The sequence below is a fragment of the Brienomyrus brachyistius genome, chromosome 16 (assembly GCF_023856365.1).
Source record: "Brienomyrus brachyistius isolate T26 chromosome 16, BBRACH_0.4, whole genome shotgun sequence".
NCBI classification, from domain to species: domain Eukaryota; kingdom Metazoa; phylum Chordata; class Actinopteri; order Osteoglossiformes; family Mormyridae; genus Brienomyrus; species Brienomyrus brachyistius.
This window is the reverse complement of record NC_064548.1, coordinates 19,925,089-19,943,503: the sequence shown is the minus strand read 5'-3', so window position 1 is coordinate 19,943,503 and position 18,415 is coordinate 19,925,089. Positions and strand designations below refer to the sequence as shown.

The following is an 18,415-nucleotide window of genomic DNA, read 5'->3' as shown; positions in this document are numbered from 1 at the left end:
CAGCGTTAAAGCTCCTTCATGCTGTCTGCCTGTCAGCCTGTACTACTCGGACTGAACAGGGTCCTGATTTTTACTCCCTCACGGCTTCTGTTGTTCTGCGTTCGGCGGGGCAGCCGCATAACCGGCCCGATCACCCACCTCCTGGCTCAGTCTGGTCAGACTCTGCCTGGTTTCCACATGCTCCCGGTTCCCTGAACACACAAACACACAGGGGAGGTTGGAAAGTGGCGGACCGGCTTTTTGTAGATAGATGCTTATCGTCCCGCGGAGCCCGAGAGACCCAGCCTGAGTGCGTGTGGAAGTGAAAACACGAGACAAAGAGGCTGACAGGAGGAGGCGGCGCAGAACAGTTGGAGCGAGGTGGGCGTGATCTCTATTATAGTCTGCAGCCATTATGTCATCCGTTCCGCAATCTCTCCAAGTCTTCTGGCATGTCGACACAGAACATGTACTGCTTTCAAAAAAGTAAATTAAAAATGGAGTGAATGATCAAGGGACATGACTTTGTGCTCCTAGTGCAATCGCTGTAGTTACCAGGGCAGGTGGGGTTGCCCAGGTCCGCAGACAGAGGGCTGCTGATAGTCATACTGGGGCTGAACTCAAACTTATGTGCCGAACTGGCGCTGCTCTCTGTCTCGATGCCGTCCACAAACCTGCAAGAGGGACGGAGAGTCGGACCACTTCAGGACTTATGTCACATTTTCATTTGCATCATGTTCAGGAATGAAGCATGGTCACATCAACATGAATGCATTTGTTATTAATGCCGTCACGTACGTATAGTGGAGACCAACACTATGTCTGTGCTTAAGGAATCTGCTGGTTGCTTTGTAGTTATTTTAGTGTTGCGCTGCTTTTCCGCATCTCACCAGCGGCAAGTAAAATACTGCCCATGTAACTCTCAGTAAACATCGTGGAGACCAGCGTGGGGGTATATTGTGTATATTTTCCGCGAAGCTGAAGGCTGGAGTCAGAACTTTACCACTAGATGGCAGTGTAGCATGAACAATAACATTCCATCTACCAGAACAATTTTCACAGTTATCGTTACAGCTCTGGGTTCGTGTCGGTCAATCAAATACACATTAACCTTTCGGTTCTGTTCACCCTACAGACAGAATAACCAAAATTTTTACTTCTGTAGCAAATAACTGCTCAGCCTCGCTTCATCCTTTCACTATGCAGAATGACCAAAAATAAATATTTCTCATTATCTTCATAATTCTTTATTGACCCCTGTGGATCCTGCTCACCTATAAACTGCTCATTCTTTCTAATCTCCTGATACAATCACAGCAGAGCAGAATGCCCCCTATGTATCCTGGGGGGGGGGGGGGTCAGGTGAGTTCTCCTTAGTCAACTGTCCAAGATAACAGGAATGTTTCTGTCGATATATCTGGTGCATCTCCTGGGGCAAACGTCCTGGGCTTTGCTGAGAGTCTGCCTTCTGAAGCGCCCCCTGATGGAATGCTTGGTGTGGAGTGAGGTGTCCTACCTGGGGCTGAGCTCAGAGGGAGCGCCGCTATAGTTCAGCAGGGGGATCTGCAGGCTGGCAGGCCGGGTGCGGTCAGCTAGCTGCTGGAAGGGCCGCGTGGGCGCCAGCGGCGAGCGGAAGGTCGAGCACGTCGACCGGCTGGGCCGTGCGGAGGAACGGGACGCCCGGGGCGTTGGTGAGGGGTACTGCTCTTCATCACCCTCCTCATCCTCCATGATGGAAGGCAGCTTCTTTATCAGGCCGCCGTTACTCTCCCTCTCCATCTAAAAGAGACGGACAGCAAAGACAGGTGAAGGACACCAGCTCAAGCTGAGCCAAAGGCCTCTTTTCATAGTCCGTTTCTGAAGGGTCAGAGCGTTGAAAAATATCATCCATCCTTCCATCCATCCTGCTGCAGCTCACCAAGTACAGGGTCACCATATAAAAAGTTCAGCATTTCCCAAATTTCTAAATCCATGTTTTAGGAAATGATCACAACAGGATGCGAGCTCGCTTAAGCAGAGCCAGTGCTCAGCATACTGGGCTAAACTGCTTGGGGTCGCCCAAGGTGAATGGGCCCCGCCTTCCTTTCTTCTGCTGCCAGGATCTGCACTATCCACTGCACCACCCACTGCACCATCCACTGCACCACCCACTGAGCCACCTCTCTTCTCATGCCATGCTCTTCTCCTACATCTATAGCTCCCTCTGTAAAACCCATTATGGCTTTTGCTTGGTGAAATATTTAGCAAAAGGGTCTGAAACAGGATTCCCCTGTACGAAGTCTGTACAATGTCCTCCTTTGCAGGGCTGTGCATTTACGTTTTGAAGGACAGGTGCTCAGTGGTTAAAAAGGTGCACTCAGTACCTTTAAAGCTCACGCTAAACTTCACATTGTATAGTTTGGGCCAAACCCACTCCCTCCCCTTATGTCATCCCCTCACCCCCCTGTCCTGCCTCCCTCCTTCTTCTCTGCTCCCATAGTCTGGGGTCACTCAGCATAGGGATACAGACAGATGCATGCATATGTGTGTGTGTGTGTGTGTGTGTGTGTGTGTGTTAGTTAAATAAACCTTGGTTTTATACAAATCTGTGAATGCAATCAGAAGACTAAAGCAGCTAATAGTCTGGTATTTTATTTGGTTACTTATAGTTAATGCTCTCATGGGTCAGATTATGTCCATAGAAACAAATGGAGAGCCCTGAAAAAGATAAAGGTACCTAATCTGTGTGTGTGTGTGTGTGTGTGTGTGTGTATTATGTTTATATTATACTGCGGGAACAAAACCGGAAAAACAACAGAACAAACATCAGTGTTTTTTGGTTTTTCTTTTTTAAAATCCGAACGGGATAAAGGAAAAACAGGAAAAGAAAAAGACAAGCCTCAAAATGGGAGAACTTTAAAATTGTGTTTTTTTGTCTCATGTTTGGGATATTCACCTGTTATTTTGACTTTGTGGGGACCATATTTCAAGTCCCCATGAAGATCTGTGAATGCAATCAACTAAAAATGCTGAAAGTCTCGTATTTTGTTTGATTCCTTATGGTTAAGTTTAGGGCTGGGTAGGGTTAGGGTCGTCATGTTGGGTTTAGGGTTTTCCCCATAGAAATGAATGGAGAGTCCCCACAAAGATATAATTACAAACCGGAGTGTGTGTGTGTGTGTGTGTGTGTGTGTGTTTGTGTGCAATGTTTTCCTTCCTGCAGACTCGTGCAGCCCTGTTGGCTCAGGGCTGCACAAACTCTCCCCCTCTGCCCACTGACTTTATTTGCTTCCTCTCTTCCTGCACTACAGACTGAAATCAATAAGGAACCAGCAGACCAATCGATAGAGACGCTCGATGGCGTTTAAATGAATCAGCCATGTGAGTACAGTAGGGCTGCACCTTCTGGGTCAGCCCTTTGGTATGCGAAGCACATCATATCTGGGAACGATCTCTCGTCTGTTCACGTCCCCAGGTTTGCCTGAATGCCTCGTTTAAATTCGCAGTTAAGTGTTTTCAGCCACTTGTTGTCCAGACGTCTGTGCCCATGGCAGAGGCGCACACACGCTGCACACAAAAAGGCATGCACACACGCAGCACACAAAACAGCATGCACACACGCTGCACACAAAAAGGCATGCACACACGCAGCACACAAAACAGCATGCACACACGCTGCACACAAAAAGGCATGCACACACACAGCACACAAAACAGCATGCACACACGCTGCACACAAAAAGGCATGCACACACGCAGCACACAAAACAGCATGCACACACGCTGCACACAAAACGGCATGCACACACGCAGCACACAAAAAGGCATGCACGCACAGCACACAAAACGGCATGCATGCACGCTGCACACAAAACGGCATGCACACACGCAGCACACAAAAAGGCATGCACGCATGCTGCACACAAAACGGCATGCACACACGCTGCACACAAAAAGGCATGCACACACGCAGCACACAAAACAGCATGCACACACGCTGCACACAAAAAGGCATGCACACACACAGCACACAAAACAGCATGCACACACGCTGCACACAAAAAGGCATGCACACACGCAGCACACAAAACAGCATGCACACACGCTGCACACAAAACGGCATGCACACACGCAGCACACAAAAAGGCATGCACGCACAGCACACAAAACGGCATGCATGCACGCTGCACACAAAACGGCATGCACACACGCAGCACACAAAAAGGCATGCACGCATGCTGCACACAAAACGGCATGCACGCACGCTGCACACAAAACGGTATGCACACATGCAGTAATATATACATACTCCCCCCAAGCACACATACACACAGGTACATTCTCCTGTCAAACAGGGCGGCTGCAAATACTGACTGGAATAAGCAAACACACACACACACACACGCACACACACACACACGCACACACACACACCACCTGGCATGAGAGGACAGGAATAGAAGCAGCAGGTGCTGCGCTGCTAAAAATAGCAGCAGGGAACACCAGAGCAGAGCCTGTTGCTGAACAGTGATCTGAGAGCATTGTGTGCGCGACTCTGTGCATGTATGTGTGCACGTGTGCGTGCGTATGCTCATGGTTAGGAGTGTATATGGATTTATAATGCAGGAAAAGTCACGTTTTAATCTCCTCTTAACTAAAGCAGATAGAGCTGGACCCGGTGAGAGTCACATGTGATCTATTCAGGAACACAGCATACCACAGTGAGGACAGTGCGCACTCACACACACACACTCACAAACACACGCGGGCAGGCGGGCGGGTGGGCTTGACTTACATCAGCCATGTGGCCCTCGCGCAGGTTGTAGGTGAGGTCGTGCTGGATCTCCCTGACAAACTTCTGAGCGTATTCAGGATACAGGCGCAGCACCTCTCGCAGGCCTCTCAGGCTGATGTACTGCAGGTCACAGTAGGTGAGCGCCTTCACGTTGGCGTTGGTCTTTATCACCTGCTCCTTGGTCAGGAAGTCCGATCCGATCAGGTCACCCTTCCCTGCAGAGACAGGCCGTCCGGCCAGGATACAGAGTCACACACGGAACGACTTTGGAGTAGGCACTAGGACGAGAAGCAGCCATACGGTTGTGTGTGTACATCCAGTGCGAGTTACAGTAGTAATGCCTGAACCACACCAAGACAGGGAATTATGGGAAATTGAGTGGCATGGAAAATTGCCAGTTTCATTCCCATTTATCAGTCCTGTGCTTCCTAACAGAGCTTACATCCCTCTCCCTGCTTTACCCATAACCCCCCTCACTCTCCCTGTTTTACTCATGACCCCTTCGCTCTCTCTGCTTTGCCCATAACCCTCTCAGTTATACTTATCCAGCAATATACTTTTTCTGCACTTAAACTGCTGTTACTTAGCCTTAAATTGGCACATTTGCTCTAATTAGCATAATACATAAAACAGCTACACTGTAGTGACTATCTCAAATGAATGTGTCTAGCAAATGGCAATTTAGGCCATCTAAATCAGTTATTAAAGTTTTTTAACATGACTATGATATTTCCACCGCCATGTATAATAATCTAATGTAAATAACCATCAGACTTGATGCCTCTCCGTGAGGGAGACTGACCAAGGTTATGTAAATAACCATCAGAGTCGATGCCTCTCTGTGAGGGAAGCTGACCTCGGTCATGTAAATAACCATCAGAGTCGATGCCTCTCTGTGAGGGAGGCTGACTGTGGTCATGTAAATAACCATCAGAGTCGATGCCTCTCTGTGAGGGAGGCTGACCGTGGTCATGTAAATAACCATCAGAGTCGATGCCTCTCTGTGAGGGAGGCTGACCGTGGTCATGTAAATAACCATCAGAGTCGATGCCTCTCTGTGAGGGAGGCTGACCTCGGTCATGTAAATAACCATCAGAGTCGATGCCTCTCTGTGAGGGAGGCTGACCGTGGTCATGTAAATAACCATCAGAGTCGATGCCTCTCTGTGAGGGAGGCTGACCTCGGTCATGTAAATAACCATCAGAGTCGATGCCTCTCTGTGAGGGAGGCTGACCTCGGTCATGTAAATAACCATCAGAGTTGAAGCCTCTCTGTGAGGGAGGTTGCCCATAGTCATGTAAATAACCATCAGAGTCGATGCCTCTCTGTGAGGGAGGCTGACCTCGGTCATGTAAATAACCATCAGAGTCGATGCCTCTCTGTGAGGGAGGCTGACCTCGGTCATGTAAATAACTATCAGAGTCAATGCCTCTCTCTGAGGGACGATGACTGCGGTAATGTAAATGACCATCAGAGTCAATGCCTCTCTGTGAGGGAGGTTGACCATAGTCATGTAAATAACCATCAGAGTCGATGCCTCTCTGTGAGGGAGGCTGACCTCGGTCATGTAAATAACCATCAGAGTCAATGCCTCTCTGTGAGGGAGGCTGACCTCGGTCATGTAAATAACCATCAGAGTCAATGCCTCTCTCTGAGGGACGATGACTGCGGTAATGTAAATGACCATCAGAGTCGATGCCTCTCTATCTTTGAGGATAGGGGGTCTTGCCACATTCAAAGCTTTCAGAAGATGAGGGATATAAACAACTCATTTAAATTCCCCACCAAAAACAGTGTCATTGCCACCCGCCATGGTCAAGCTAGCTGCCGGAGGAGCAGACTGGGGCCTCTAATTTCAACTTCGAGCTCTGTTATCTAACCAGGCATCTAATTAAGCAAAAGGGATCTGTGAGTGACACACGAAAGGGCTTTTCTCTCCATACCCAGCAGAACGTACAATCTCACCCCCTTATGACTCATTTACATATCAGATTTCTCTATACTTAACCAGCACATCTGGACTATGGAGCTCACACACAGTGTGACAGGTATCTTTTCATTCTAGCCTGTAGTCAGTACCAAACCCCCCCTGTGTTTTTTTCTCCCAGGTGTCCCACTCTGAGACTGATGGTTCTGCACAATCTTTCCCCCCCCCCCCCCCCCCCACCCAAAATGTGAAGCTGCCATCCACAGTTAAGGTCTGTGAGTGTGTGTGTTTGACAGATGGGGCTTGTCTGAGCCCTGAATGGTTGTGTTTTCATGTCTTCCTAAATGCACCTTGCGATTGTCTCTCCCTGACAGCCGCAGAGTGGACGAGGTGAGGCTGCCCTCTCTATCTGTCTCTCAGTGTGATCTGCGGGCCACGGGGATTTAAAAATGCTGATGAACTGCTGTCAGCCAAGGAGCAGATGCAGACCTTCGTGGGGAGTACTCAGCTTAGCGTACCATACATGCTACGCAGTGAGGAGTTGGCAATCAAACCCCGTCTACTGCAGCAGTGGGGGGTGGGTTGGTGTCTTCCTCCACTTGTGAGCCACAGGATTTTCCCAGACACAAACTTCATAAAATGAATCGGAGGCAGATGATGACCAGCACTGAGATGTGTAAAATAAGGAGACACTCTCAGATCTGCCATCACCTTGAGGTTTCGGCCCAGCCTGTCGGAGTCTGAGTAGAGGTGATGTGGGTCTCCTCAGGGTTCCTCACACATCAGGTAAGTCAGTGGCCCTGATTGCCCCTTAGACAGTTAACTGTGTGAGGATGGGCTTGCTGTCCAGGGCGTTAACCATGTCCTGAAGAATAACTGTGACTCTGACTGGATGAGTGGGTTACGAAAATGGATGGAAATGGTTCAGTCACTTAAACTGAGTAGTTGATGATAAGCAAACGTTAGATCACAATTCCAGTCTCCAATAGCACATTACCCTCACGAGACTGGCGTATATTCTGGAGGCTTCATTACTGTATATCTATGTTATCTTTTGTCATTCTATGGTTCTTGCGCTGTGTTATTCTGTGGTGCTGTAGCAGTGGGCTTCTGTGGTTTTGTGCCCATGTGTCACTCTGTGATTCTGTAGCTGTGCCATTCCATGGTCCTGTAACTGGGTCACTCTGCGGTTCTGCAGCTGTGCCACTCCATGGTTCTGTAACTGGGTCACTCTGTGGTTCTGTAGCTGTGTCATTCCATGTTTCTGTAACTGGGTCACTCTGCGGTTCTGCAGCTGTGCCATTCCATGGTTCTGTAACTGGGTCACTCTGCAGTTCTGCAGCTGTGCCATTCCATGGTTCTGTAACTGGGTCACTCTGCGGTTCTGCAGCTGTGCCATTCCATGGTTCTGTAACTGGGTCACTCTGCGATTCTGCAGCTGTGTCATTCCATGGTTCTGTAGCTGGGTCACTCTGCGGTTCTGTAGCTGTGTCATTCCATGGTTCTGTAGCTGGGTCACTCTGCGGTTCTGTAGCTGTGTCATTCCATGGTTCTGTAGCTGGGTCACTCTGTGGTTCTGCAGCTGTGTCATTCCATGGTTCTGTAGCTGGGTCACTCTGTGGTTCTGTAGCTGTGTCATTCCATGGTTCTGCAGCTGGGTCACTCTGTGGTTCTGTAGCTGTGTCATTCCATGGTTCTGCAGCTGTGTCATTCCATGGTTCTATAGCTGGGTCAATCTGCGATTCTGTGGCTGTGTCACTCTGTAGTTCTGTAGTTTTTGTGCCCATCTGTCATTATGTGGTTTTGTACCCCGTGTTACTCTGTGGTTCTATAGCTCTGTCATTCTATAGTTGTATAGCTGTGTGGTTCAATGGTGTGGTGCCATTATGTTATTCTTCGCAGTCGGAATCCATTATCTGCTCTGTTGTAGGGACCCTTCACCCTCCTGGCCAGGCCTGACTAAATCCCAGCTGTGGGGTCTTATGGAGCTCAGAACAGGTGTCGACATGGGTCACACTCACTCAGCTCGTGTTCTAATGGCACATGACAGCGCCCACTAATCGTGACTGAGTGCTGCTGCACTCATACATGCGACAGGTAAGTGTCAGTGAGTAGACATCGAGTATTCTCATAGGATGGAAGCATCTGATGTTGACTCAATCATTGCATTTTTGGCTGCCTCTCTCCACCAGACAGACGGCAGCAAGGCCTTGTATTTTGAGCAGAATTTTTCCACCAGATGGAGTATGGAAACAAACTTAACATTTCTACATAGAAAATATCAGCATATTTACAGAATTTAAAGGGCACTCGCTTATCACCAAGAAACAGCTCTAGTTTGTATTTGTATTGAAAGCCTGTGGATAGGGAAACTAGTCCATCCATCCATCCATCCATCCACTTTTCATTACTGCTAATCCAGGACAAGGTTTCAGTGAGCCTATCCCCGGAAACTTAGGGTACAAGACATGGGACACACTGGAGGAGATGCCAGTCTATCACAGGGGAAGGTGGAGATGCAGACAGTGGCCAAAATCTTACAGGAAGTTTGATGAAGCTGCCAGCTAACAAACATGATCAATAGGGAAAGCAATGAAACCTCCCAGTTTTAATACTGAACCCTAAGGTTCAACGTGTCCCAGTTCTGGGGTCTTTGAAAAGTGTTTTTTTTGGATAACGAGAGAAGAATATGTTGCCTAATGATACCAAATGAGAGAATCATAAGCCTGAACAATGGCAGTTAAAGCAGTTCATGCTGAAAGTCGTTCTTGATTAAAACCTAATGGAGAGTCTAAACTGAATTAAAATCATACTTTAGACACCTCTACTCTAACATCGCCCGATTCCTTCAGCTGCACAAAGATAAACCAGTCAGCACCACAGAGAGTTAAGCGGTAATGCAGTTCTCATCATCTTATAAGGTACACAGCCCAACTTTTTCTGTAACAAACTGCACTTGTAAAACGGGTAAAAAATATACAGTTACAGAGTATCCATAAAAAAAGAAGATCCCATCTGGTTTTCCTGTTACACTGACTCAGAATTAAATTTACTAGTTTCAATCCAATTTTGTGATATTGTTGCCATGGTAAAATGACCACAAAGCCCACCGATATCCCTCCCCTCAGCAAAACTGGCTGCTTGAAACGCAAAGACCTAGATAAATAACACTAATGATGTTGGACGCCGCTCAGCAGCCCAAAGTTGTGGGTTGATGCTCTGAACTTAAGGCTTACAGACAGATTTGGAGTTGAACGCTCACTCTTGAAAAAAGTCAATCTCATTTGCAGCGGTATAAAGAGGTTAAGGGGTATCTTGCTTAAATCCTGAGCTCTGCATTCAGATCGGTGCTGACCAGTGTCATAATGAGGATCGACAATCCTTCTTGGAGCACGTCAGAGTCGATAGCTTCCGTTCAAGCTGAATATAACACTGCAGTATCACTGTGACATCGCGTGACCTTAAGCCAATGGCGTAAAAAAAACAAAAAAAACAAATCGATACGCGGGATTCACTGAGAGCTTCTGTGTTTGAACTGAGCTACCACTGAAAGGCAAGGGTCATGTCAGTCAGTGGTGCTGTGCATGAGTGTGCCGCTGTGTGGGTGGAAGAGTGAGAGAGAAGCATCCCCTGCTGAGATGAGATAAGGGAGAGCATGTGTCGGTGCTTCTCTACAATAGGTGGTTCTGAGGATGACAGAGGCCTGTTGGCTGCTTGCTAGGTCTGGGTTGTCGGCTGGTGTGTGTATACATGCTCGAGGTCGAGTATGCATGCGTGAACAGCAGCACCCTACCCAGAATTGCTAGCACAGTGTTGTCCTTCAGCACCTCCATAGAGCCGGAGCAGACGAAGTAGATTGCCTGCAGGGCGTCGCCCTGGCGGATGAGGAACTCCCCGGGGGCGCAGAAGGATGTCTTGATGATGAGGGACAAGGAACGCAGGCACCCCCTGCTGGCCGACTCAAACAGCGGCAGCTGCAGGAGCTCCTTGTTGAGGTGCATGGCGATGTCGGCGCGCAGCTCATCTGGAAAGTCCTTCAGCAGCTGGGCGATGGAACGAGGCCATTTTTTTTGTCAATATTTATTTATAAAATCATCTGTAAATGCATGCACTGTGTGCAGCCCGTGCTGATTTGACACAGTAAAACAGGCAGAATGAGGTTGAGAAGGTGAGGAGGAGGAGGAGGACTGATAGGGAGAATCAAAACAGAAGATCAGAGATGAAGAGAGTAAAGGGAGAGTAAGATGAGGTGAGGACAGGGCTCAAGGAGAAAATTTTGGCAGTGAGGCTGATAGCGGAGACGCTGGATACACAGAAACACAGGTAGTGGGGAAGAAGGAGCAGCCTAAGAGTCCGACAGCGCTAATGAAACTGCGTTCAGTTGGTGCATTGTGGGTACAGATGCACAGGCATCGTGGGTGGGATTCACTGATGTACGGTGGGCACACGCACCTCGTTGACATCGATGCCGTTGTTGACGGACCAGGTGGTCTGGAAGCACTCCAGCATGCGCTGCTCCAGGGCCTTGGGCAGCCGGTGCACGCGGATGAAGTCCTTCAGGTCCTTGGTGCGCGTGTGGTAGAGCGAGCGGCGTGAGTACATGCGCTGGATGATGGCCGTCACGTTGCCAAAGACCACAGCGTGCATCAGCGCTGCGCAGACAGTACGAGGGACCATGAACCAACAGCACAGCACGTTCCACTATGAGTAAGTAAAGAACATACATTTTACCGAGTGCTTTTACCTGGTGTGAAAAAAAACCAAAATCTGTGAGGTCCCTGGAAGTAGCACCAGGTGAGCCCGTTCCCTGACCTCATTGCCCCAGGAATGCACAACCATAAGCAGCTGCGCTGTGAGAATTGAGCGATACACACAAATGCGCACGCGGTCACAGAATGAGCAGCGGCGAAGGGCTGTGACAGCCAGCTCGAAAGGATTAAAGGAGAAGAGAGCATGAGCCAGAAAGCAAGGTGAATGGGGGGGGCTCTGTTTTCCCTAATAATTAATGTCTGATTATGTAACATGAGTACATGGATCACTGTTACCATGACTCCCCCAAAGCAGAACTTCCTGCCTCACTCTCTGCCAACTTCTGGCGCTCAGAGGAAGCTCCTGATTAGCTGCTAGGTTCCACCACCGGACCTGACTGGACATGTGACTCCCCATCACCAGCTGCCCATTGGTGCAGCCACCTCTGTCTTTATGTTGCCATACGACACTGTCCCTTGTGTACGAGTTTTGTCAACAAGGCGCTGCTCTAGTAACCATGAGCAAGGTACATGGATCGCTGCATGGCTTCTGTAAATATGCCGCTGTACTGTTTGCCAGATAAATAATGCATAATAGTTCTGAGCTATCAAAGCAGGTAGATCTTTCTGCATATTGGCAAGGACACAGAGTTTCAGGAGTGTGTAGCACTGTGCCTGGCTGCCAAGGGACAGTGTCTGCCACAGCTCGGCCCCACAGACTCACTGCTGAATGCTGAAGCGGATGGACAGCAGCCAGGAGTCATTTCTTAAAGGGACGGCGAGCCCTAGGCGCACTCACCCCCAATGAGCATGGTACAGATGGAGAAGATCTTTTCGGAGTCGGTGTTGGCCGAGACGTTCCCGAAACCCACGCTGGTCAGACTGCTGAGCGCGAAGTAGAGCGACGTGACGTAGGAGCTGCGAACAGAGGGACCACCTTCTAGCTCCGCCCCCGATTCATTCCATTGGCTTGCACCGGGAACCGCCCTCCTCTCCGACTCAGTCCCTGACGAATTCCACTGACTGCTGTTAGGTGGGAGTCCGTCTGTGTGGTGGGTGACTCCCAAAAGTGAGGTCAGAGGGGATATGAAGTAAGGCGTGCCCAGGCGCTTGGCGAGCTCGTGCAGCCAACCTAGAAGGAGGCCAAAATGATCCCACTGACAGCCCGGACTTCAACATGTACCAGTATCCAAGAAGCATGTTTACATTTCGTAACTTTTCTAAATTTTAGGCAGGGTGTTCAATATTTTTAGGGAATAAGAAACTTCTATCAATATTTGCTGGATGAATAGGAGGAGCTTCTACGTGTCAGCTGGGAGTGTATACCCCCCCCCCCCCCCTCTACAGGCTCCCATGACAGAGTTTGGACGTCATGGTGTCTGCTGTCTGCTGTGCTGGACGCCCCCATCCTCTTCCCGAAGCTGGTTCAAACTCTGTACCGCAGCACGGAGGTGAACAGCTCCCTCAGGCTGTCTTTGAAGTGCACTTCACATACACACCACAAAGTCACCGGGAGCGATGGGGCTAGCGAGCCCCAGGAGGTGAGCCAGACAGTGCTAGGGAAAGAGTAAGAGGAGTGAGTGTGTGTGTGTGTGTGCGTGTGTGTGCGTGTGTGTGTGTGTGTGTGGGGGGGGGGGGGGGGTTAGCTAGCAGCCACAGGTAGGCATGACAGAACCCTCACAGTCCACTTAACACCATTATCACCTACAAAACAGCCCCACAGATGAAGAGTTCCGCTCACAGAGCCTCATAATGTGCAGATTTATTCATTATTAAAGGATCATTTCCTGGTCATGGTTCAACAGCTTTAATGTCAGCTGAGCCGCTGCCTTGACATTTTCCCTCAAACTTATTAAGCCCTCTCTTCCAGCGTTGGGGGGCCGGCCATCGATATCGTAATGAGTCACACCCGTGTTGCTGACGGGTCCCGTGGCTGTAAGCTAGTGACAGGACAAGGAGAGAGTGCCATTGGTGTAGCGGAGGTCACATGGCCTGAGTGAGCCTATCAAATCAGAGGCTGCCTCAAAGTTTGATAACGTAATAGGGCACCAGGAGCAACGTGGCTGTGAGGATACAGTTTGGCTACCAAGAGTCATGGGCAAGGAGGTATAAAACTATGAATGTTGCCATGATGGCTGCTGAATGATTTGACTTTCAGATGTGACAGTAAGCAGAATGATTTTTCTTGGCAATGTTCCGCCGGCCTCTCACTGCTGCGTATGGCAGGTGCATTAGCATAATGTGCCAGACTGGGTCTCGCATTTGTGATGTTGATGCAACATTGCATTGCTGTGTATTGCAGACACCATTTATGCTGATATGAATGAAGATGAGCCCCTACGTGATCCTCAAGCCCCTGTGAGCAGATCTAAGGGTATGGTACTTCAGGTCAAAGCATGGAGAGCCCTCACCGATGTCCCAGGTCCCCGGGCTGCTGCTCTCGATCTCTCGGCGGCCAATGAAGTACCAGACGCAGGCCATCCAGTGGGCGAGCAGGGCGAACATGGACATGAGCAATGTCAGCACTACCGCGCTATACTGGGAGTATCGCTCCAGCTTCTGCAGCAAGCGCAGCAGCCGCAACAGCCGCACTGTCTTCAGGAGGTGGACGCCAAAGTACTGCGTGGAAGAGAAGTCGGAAGGTGAAACACCAGAGTGTGGAATATGGATTCATTTGAACTTCAGAATAAGTCCTTTCCATTGCAGACCACATTTACACCAGATCATGTGCTAACAGGCTCTTGTTTTCTCCGGCTCTGCCAGATGCTGGTAGTAACCAGTCCACTGTCTTGGTCCTTCAGTGTCTTTCACTGTATTTCGTTAACATGTCTCTGACTTGCTTCTGTGGTTAATTTCAACACATTACCAGAGAGTGAAGCTAATGGACTTTAAAACCTGCAGCAGTTATCTGGAAAAAGTCAATAAGATTCTGAGAATGAGACCCAATGTTGAGCAGTAGCCACAAAGGATTCGATATGACGTATTTTCATTTACATTGACTATTCAATTCATGCTAGAGAAATGTCGCATGTTCTAGGGCCTCGATATGAGAAATTTGGGGTTTATTTCCAGACATCCCTCCGTATTTCATTCTGCAGTGTTGTTCCTTTTGTCATTTCTATATGCCGTCAATCCACCTAATTAATCAGCACCTAAACAGGATTAGCTAATGCTTCATGCATTCGGGGACCCAAGCTGGTGTATAACTTGATGTTAGTGTATACCCCGATGTTAGTGTATACCCCAATGTTAGTGTATAATCCGATATTAGTGTATAATCCGATGTTAGTGTATACCCTGATGTTAGTGTATACCTCGATGTTAGTGTATACCCCGATGTTAGTGTATACCCCGATGTTAGTGTATAATCCGATGTTAATGTATACCCTGATGTTAGTGTATACCTCGATGTTAGTGTATACCCCGATGTTAGTGTATACCCCGATGTTAGTGTATAATCCGATGTTAGTGTATACCCCGATGTTAGTGTATAATCCGATGTTAGTGTATACCCTGATGTTAGTGTATACCTCGATGTTAGTGTATACCCCGATGTTAGTGTATACCCCGATGTTAGTGTATACCCCAATGTTACTGTATACCCCATGTTTCACCCCAATAGCCATGCCCACACACCGGAAGGAGAGTCTCACCACACTGACGTTGAAGGCATATAGCAGGTCAAAGGGCAGCGCAGCAATCATGTCCACAAACAGCCAGGTGGTGGCATAGTGCCCACAGATGGAACGTGCATCATATACCACCTGGCCCGTTGAGCTGACGTAGGTGGTACGGAAGTTCAGGACAATGTCTGTGAAAAACACACTGGCTGTGTAACACTACATTGTCGATGACCATCCATCCATCCATCCATCCATCCATCCATCCATCCATCCATCCATCCATCTTCCTATGTAGTGACAAGGGAACATGTTAATGAGCTTAATCAGCCTGTGCACCTCATAGACTTCCAGCGTGGTATGGTGTGCAATTAAAAAAGCAAATCATGTACTTAAGCATTAAGCATGTGCTTTTTTTGTAACCCCTGCAAGTAAGAGCACTTGGGAGATGAATAGATGGATGTGTGGATTACATTTTACAGTCTTACTCAACAAAATTTCTGCTGGTTCAATCCGCTCCACTTTTAAACAGAAATACAAAGAAATAAATCATTTAAAACACTGTGTACTGTTCAATACAGAATGATATGTAAATACAGAAACCATTAAGTTAATGATTTCATTTATCATTAACTTAAATCATTGATAAACATCTTATCAGAAATCTAATTATCAGAAATTTCCTGTTTGTTTAGCCTGATGGGCAGCACAGTGACTATAGCAATTAGATGTAGCTGTAAATTAAAGTAACAGGTACATGAAAAATAGAGTAAGAATAAATTTGAAGTCTGAAAAATTAGACTGAATCAGGTCCTGTTAAACACCTAAGTACCAGAAAGTGCACAGACCCTAGTACTACACCTGACCCTGTGCAGAACCCAGGGACGGATTATGGGTTGTGTGGGCCCCTGGGCAAAACATTCGTGAGCCCCCACCACCACCACCAGCACCACCACCACAACCACCACAATTCAAGGGCCCTTGGCAGCCAAACGCCCTCCCTATAGGGTCAGGGGCCCTTGTAGGCAGAGGATCAAAGAATGTAGGCCCTCTAAAATAGACAAACGAAAATACATTGTTGATAAGCGTTGCAAATTGTTTTGGGCTAGGGGCCCCATGGGCCCCCTGCACCCCAAGGGCCCCTGGGCAGTGGGCCCGCTGGCCCGGTCCGTAATCTGTCCCTGGCAGAACCTAGAACTAGACTTGACCCTGTGCAGAACGTAGAACTAGACCTGAGCCTGTGCAGAACCTAGAACTAGACCTGACCCTATGCAGAACCTGGAACTAAACCTGACCCTTTGCAGAACCTAGAACTAGACCTGACCCTGTGCAGAACCTAGAACTAGACCTGAGCCTGTGCAGAACCTAGAACTAGACCTGACCCTGTGCAGAACCTGGAACTAAACCGGACCCTTTGCAGACCCTAGAACTAGACCTGACCCTCTGCAGAACCTAGAACTATTCATTCTTTGATGATGTGCGTAATGGATTTAAGTGCATGTCGCTATTTAAACTGAGCAGTGAGGTGTTTAAGACAATAAGCTGCCTGGCTGATTTAAACTGACCTCTCAAATTAGGTGGCTGGTACAGGTCACTGTACAGCTGTGACAAGGAACTAAAAGGTTATCCCTACTAGTCAAGGGGTGAGATACATACATGGCAGTCGAGGTTATATCCTTAGTTAAATGGGGCAATTTATACAATGCCCCCAGTCAACATTCAGTGACTTACAGACCTCTGTCTACACCCAGGTACACTTGGGTTTAATTGGCTCGTGTGCCCGCTTATAGTACCCTTACCCAGCATGAAAAGGATTTCCACCAGGATGTCACTGACGCTGGGTGGGCTGCGGGAGGCAGGGATTCCCTCGTTCCGCCCTCCAACAGCTGTGAAACAGACGTTGTAGGGAACAGTGACGGCCACATAGAACGTGGCCAGCAGGATCAGCCAATCCCAGCCCGCCTTGAAGGTGCCGTAGTGTAGCAGGATGAAACGAGATTTCTGGATGTCGGCTACTTTGTACTCTGGGAGGGCCGGTTTCTCACCAAACATGTTCTGGGCGGACAGATGCAACCAAAAGGTCAACCAAATATACCCCTGTACATATACCAAATGTCTGTCGACTAAAGCAAGCCATTTTCTGTTTCATGTAAAACAAGAAAACATCTTAGATAGGACTTGACCTGGGTTAACTCCATGCAAACCTATCAGAGCCTTTTTTGCAGTCTTAATGACATAAAAGTATTGCCAGGTTATTCGTCAGTAAATCATACCAGATAGCCCTGATCCCAGGGATTTACACTTGGCAGCACGGCGATTGGTTCCACAATCTTAAATATGGGGGCTGCCTGCACATTTGAATATCAGTGTTCAAGGCAGTCATCAGCTGTGGTATCTAGAGTCACAGCTAATAACTCTCAATTTATGAGCTGAAATGTATCAGTACTGTCTCGGAGCTGCCATTTATAATTCATTACAGTGATCTATGAGTCCACAAAGATTATAGTCTTTACAGTGAGTATAAAAAAGCACTCAGTAACAGAGGTGAGAAAGCTGGGGCTGTGTCATCACACAGAGGGTAACAAAGCTCAGGGCCTGCAACAGCCTCGGATGCCTCCCATAGACGGGAACCTCACATTGTTGATCTTTAGCTTGCCCTTGTCCTGCTTCTGCAGGTGGCCCGACAGGTGGTACAGCACGGCCCGGCTGCGGCGGCGATTGGCGTTGAAGCCCGAGGGACGAGTGACGCGGTGGACGTTCAGTCCTGTCTCCTCATCTAGGGACACACAGGTTGTCATGAGCGGTGAGGCTGGAATCGATGCATGAAGTGTTGCTGCAGTTCCCCCCCCCCCTCCCCAAAACAGAGTCTTGCCAGTTTCTGTCACCATGCATTACAAGGTCTCAGTTACCCTCCCCACTTACTTCAACCCCCCTTCTTCCCACGTTCCCATCACCTTGGCCTTTGATTGGTCGTCATCCCTTCACTCACCTATGTCTGGGCCTGGTTCTGATTCCTGGTCCTTCTTGTTATCAGTGATGTCCTTGTGGGACACCAGAAATAGCACTACTTCCCCCTTCTCGTTCTTGATAGGGACAATGTCCAGGAGACACCAGAACTGTGTACCTGCCACACCAACGGAAAGGCAAGGCAGAAGCTTCTAGGACACACCAATCTTACGGCTACTATCACATGAAGCCTTCAGGGTGGAGCAGAGTGGCTCATCATACTGTTCCAGGACACAGGAAACCCATTAAGCATGAGGAATAAACACTGAGATGCTTCTGAGTGTCTCTGGGCCACGGTAGCACTTTATCGTCATGAATGTGCAGGAACGTGTGACTGTGTGCTTCTGTGCATTTGTGGAGC

At 48.5% G+C, this 18,415-nt stretch overlaps 1 protein-coding gene across 1 annotated transcript in view; it reads right to left on the bottom strand.

Moving 5' to 3' along the window:
• Positions 1-18,415, bottom strand: part of LOC125709419 (potassium voltage-gated channel subfamily H member 8-like) — a 45,459-nt gene that overhangs the window by 2,397 nt on the left and 24,647 nt on the right. The window contains exons 3-14 of the mRNA XM_048977802.1: positions 18,038-18,172; positions 17,685-17,824; positions 16,848-17,103; positions 15,082-15,239; positions 13,840-14,047; positions 12,228-12,560; positions 11,133-11,332; positions 10,474-10,723; positions 4,754-4,968; positions 1,496-1,758; positions 535-653; positions 139-191 (exon numbers count right to left, since the gene is read on the bottom strand). Of these exons, the coding sequence (XP_048833759.1) occupies positions 139-191; positions 535-653; positions 1,496-1,758; positions 4,754-4,968; positions 10,474-10,723; positions 11,133-11,332; positions 12,228-12,560; positions 13,840-14,047; positions 15,082-15,239; positions 16,848-17,103; positions 17,685-17,824; positions 18,038-18,172 (2,330 nt within the window). The remainder of the gene's footprint in view (positions 1-138; positions 192-534; positions 654-1,495; positions 1,759-4,753; positions 4,969-10,473; positions 10,724-11,132; positions 11,333-12,227; positions 12,561-13,839; positions 14,048-15,081; positions 15,240-16,847; positions 17,104-17,684; positions 17,825-18,037; positions 18,173-18,415) is intronic.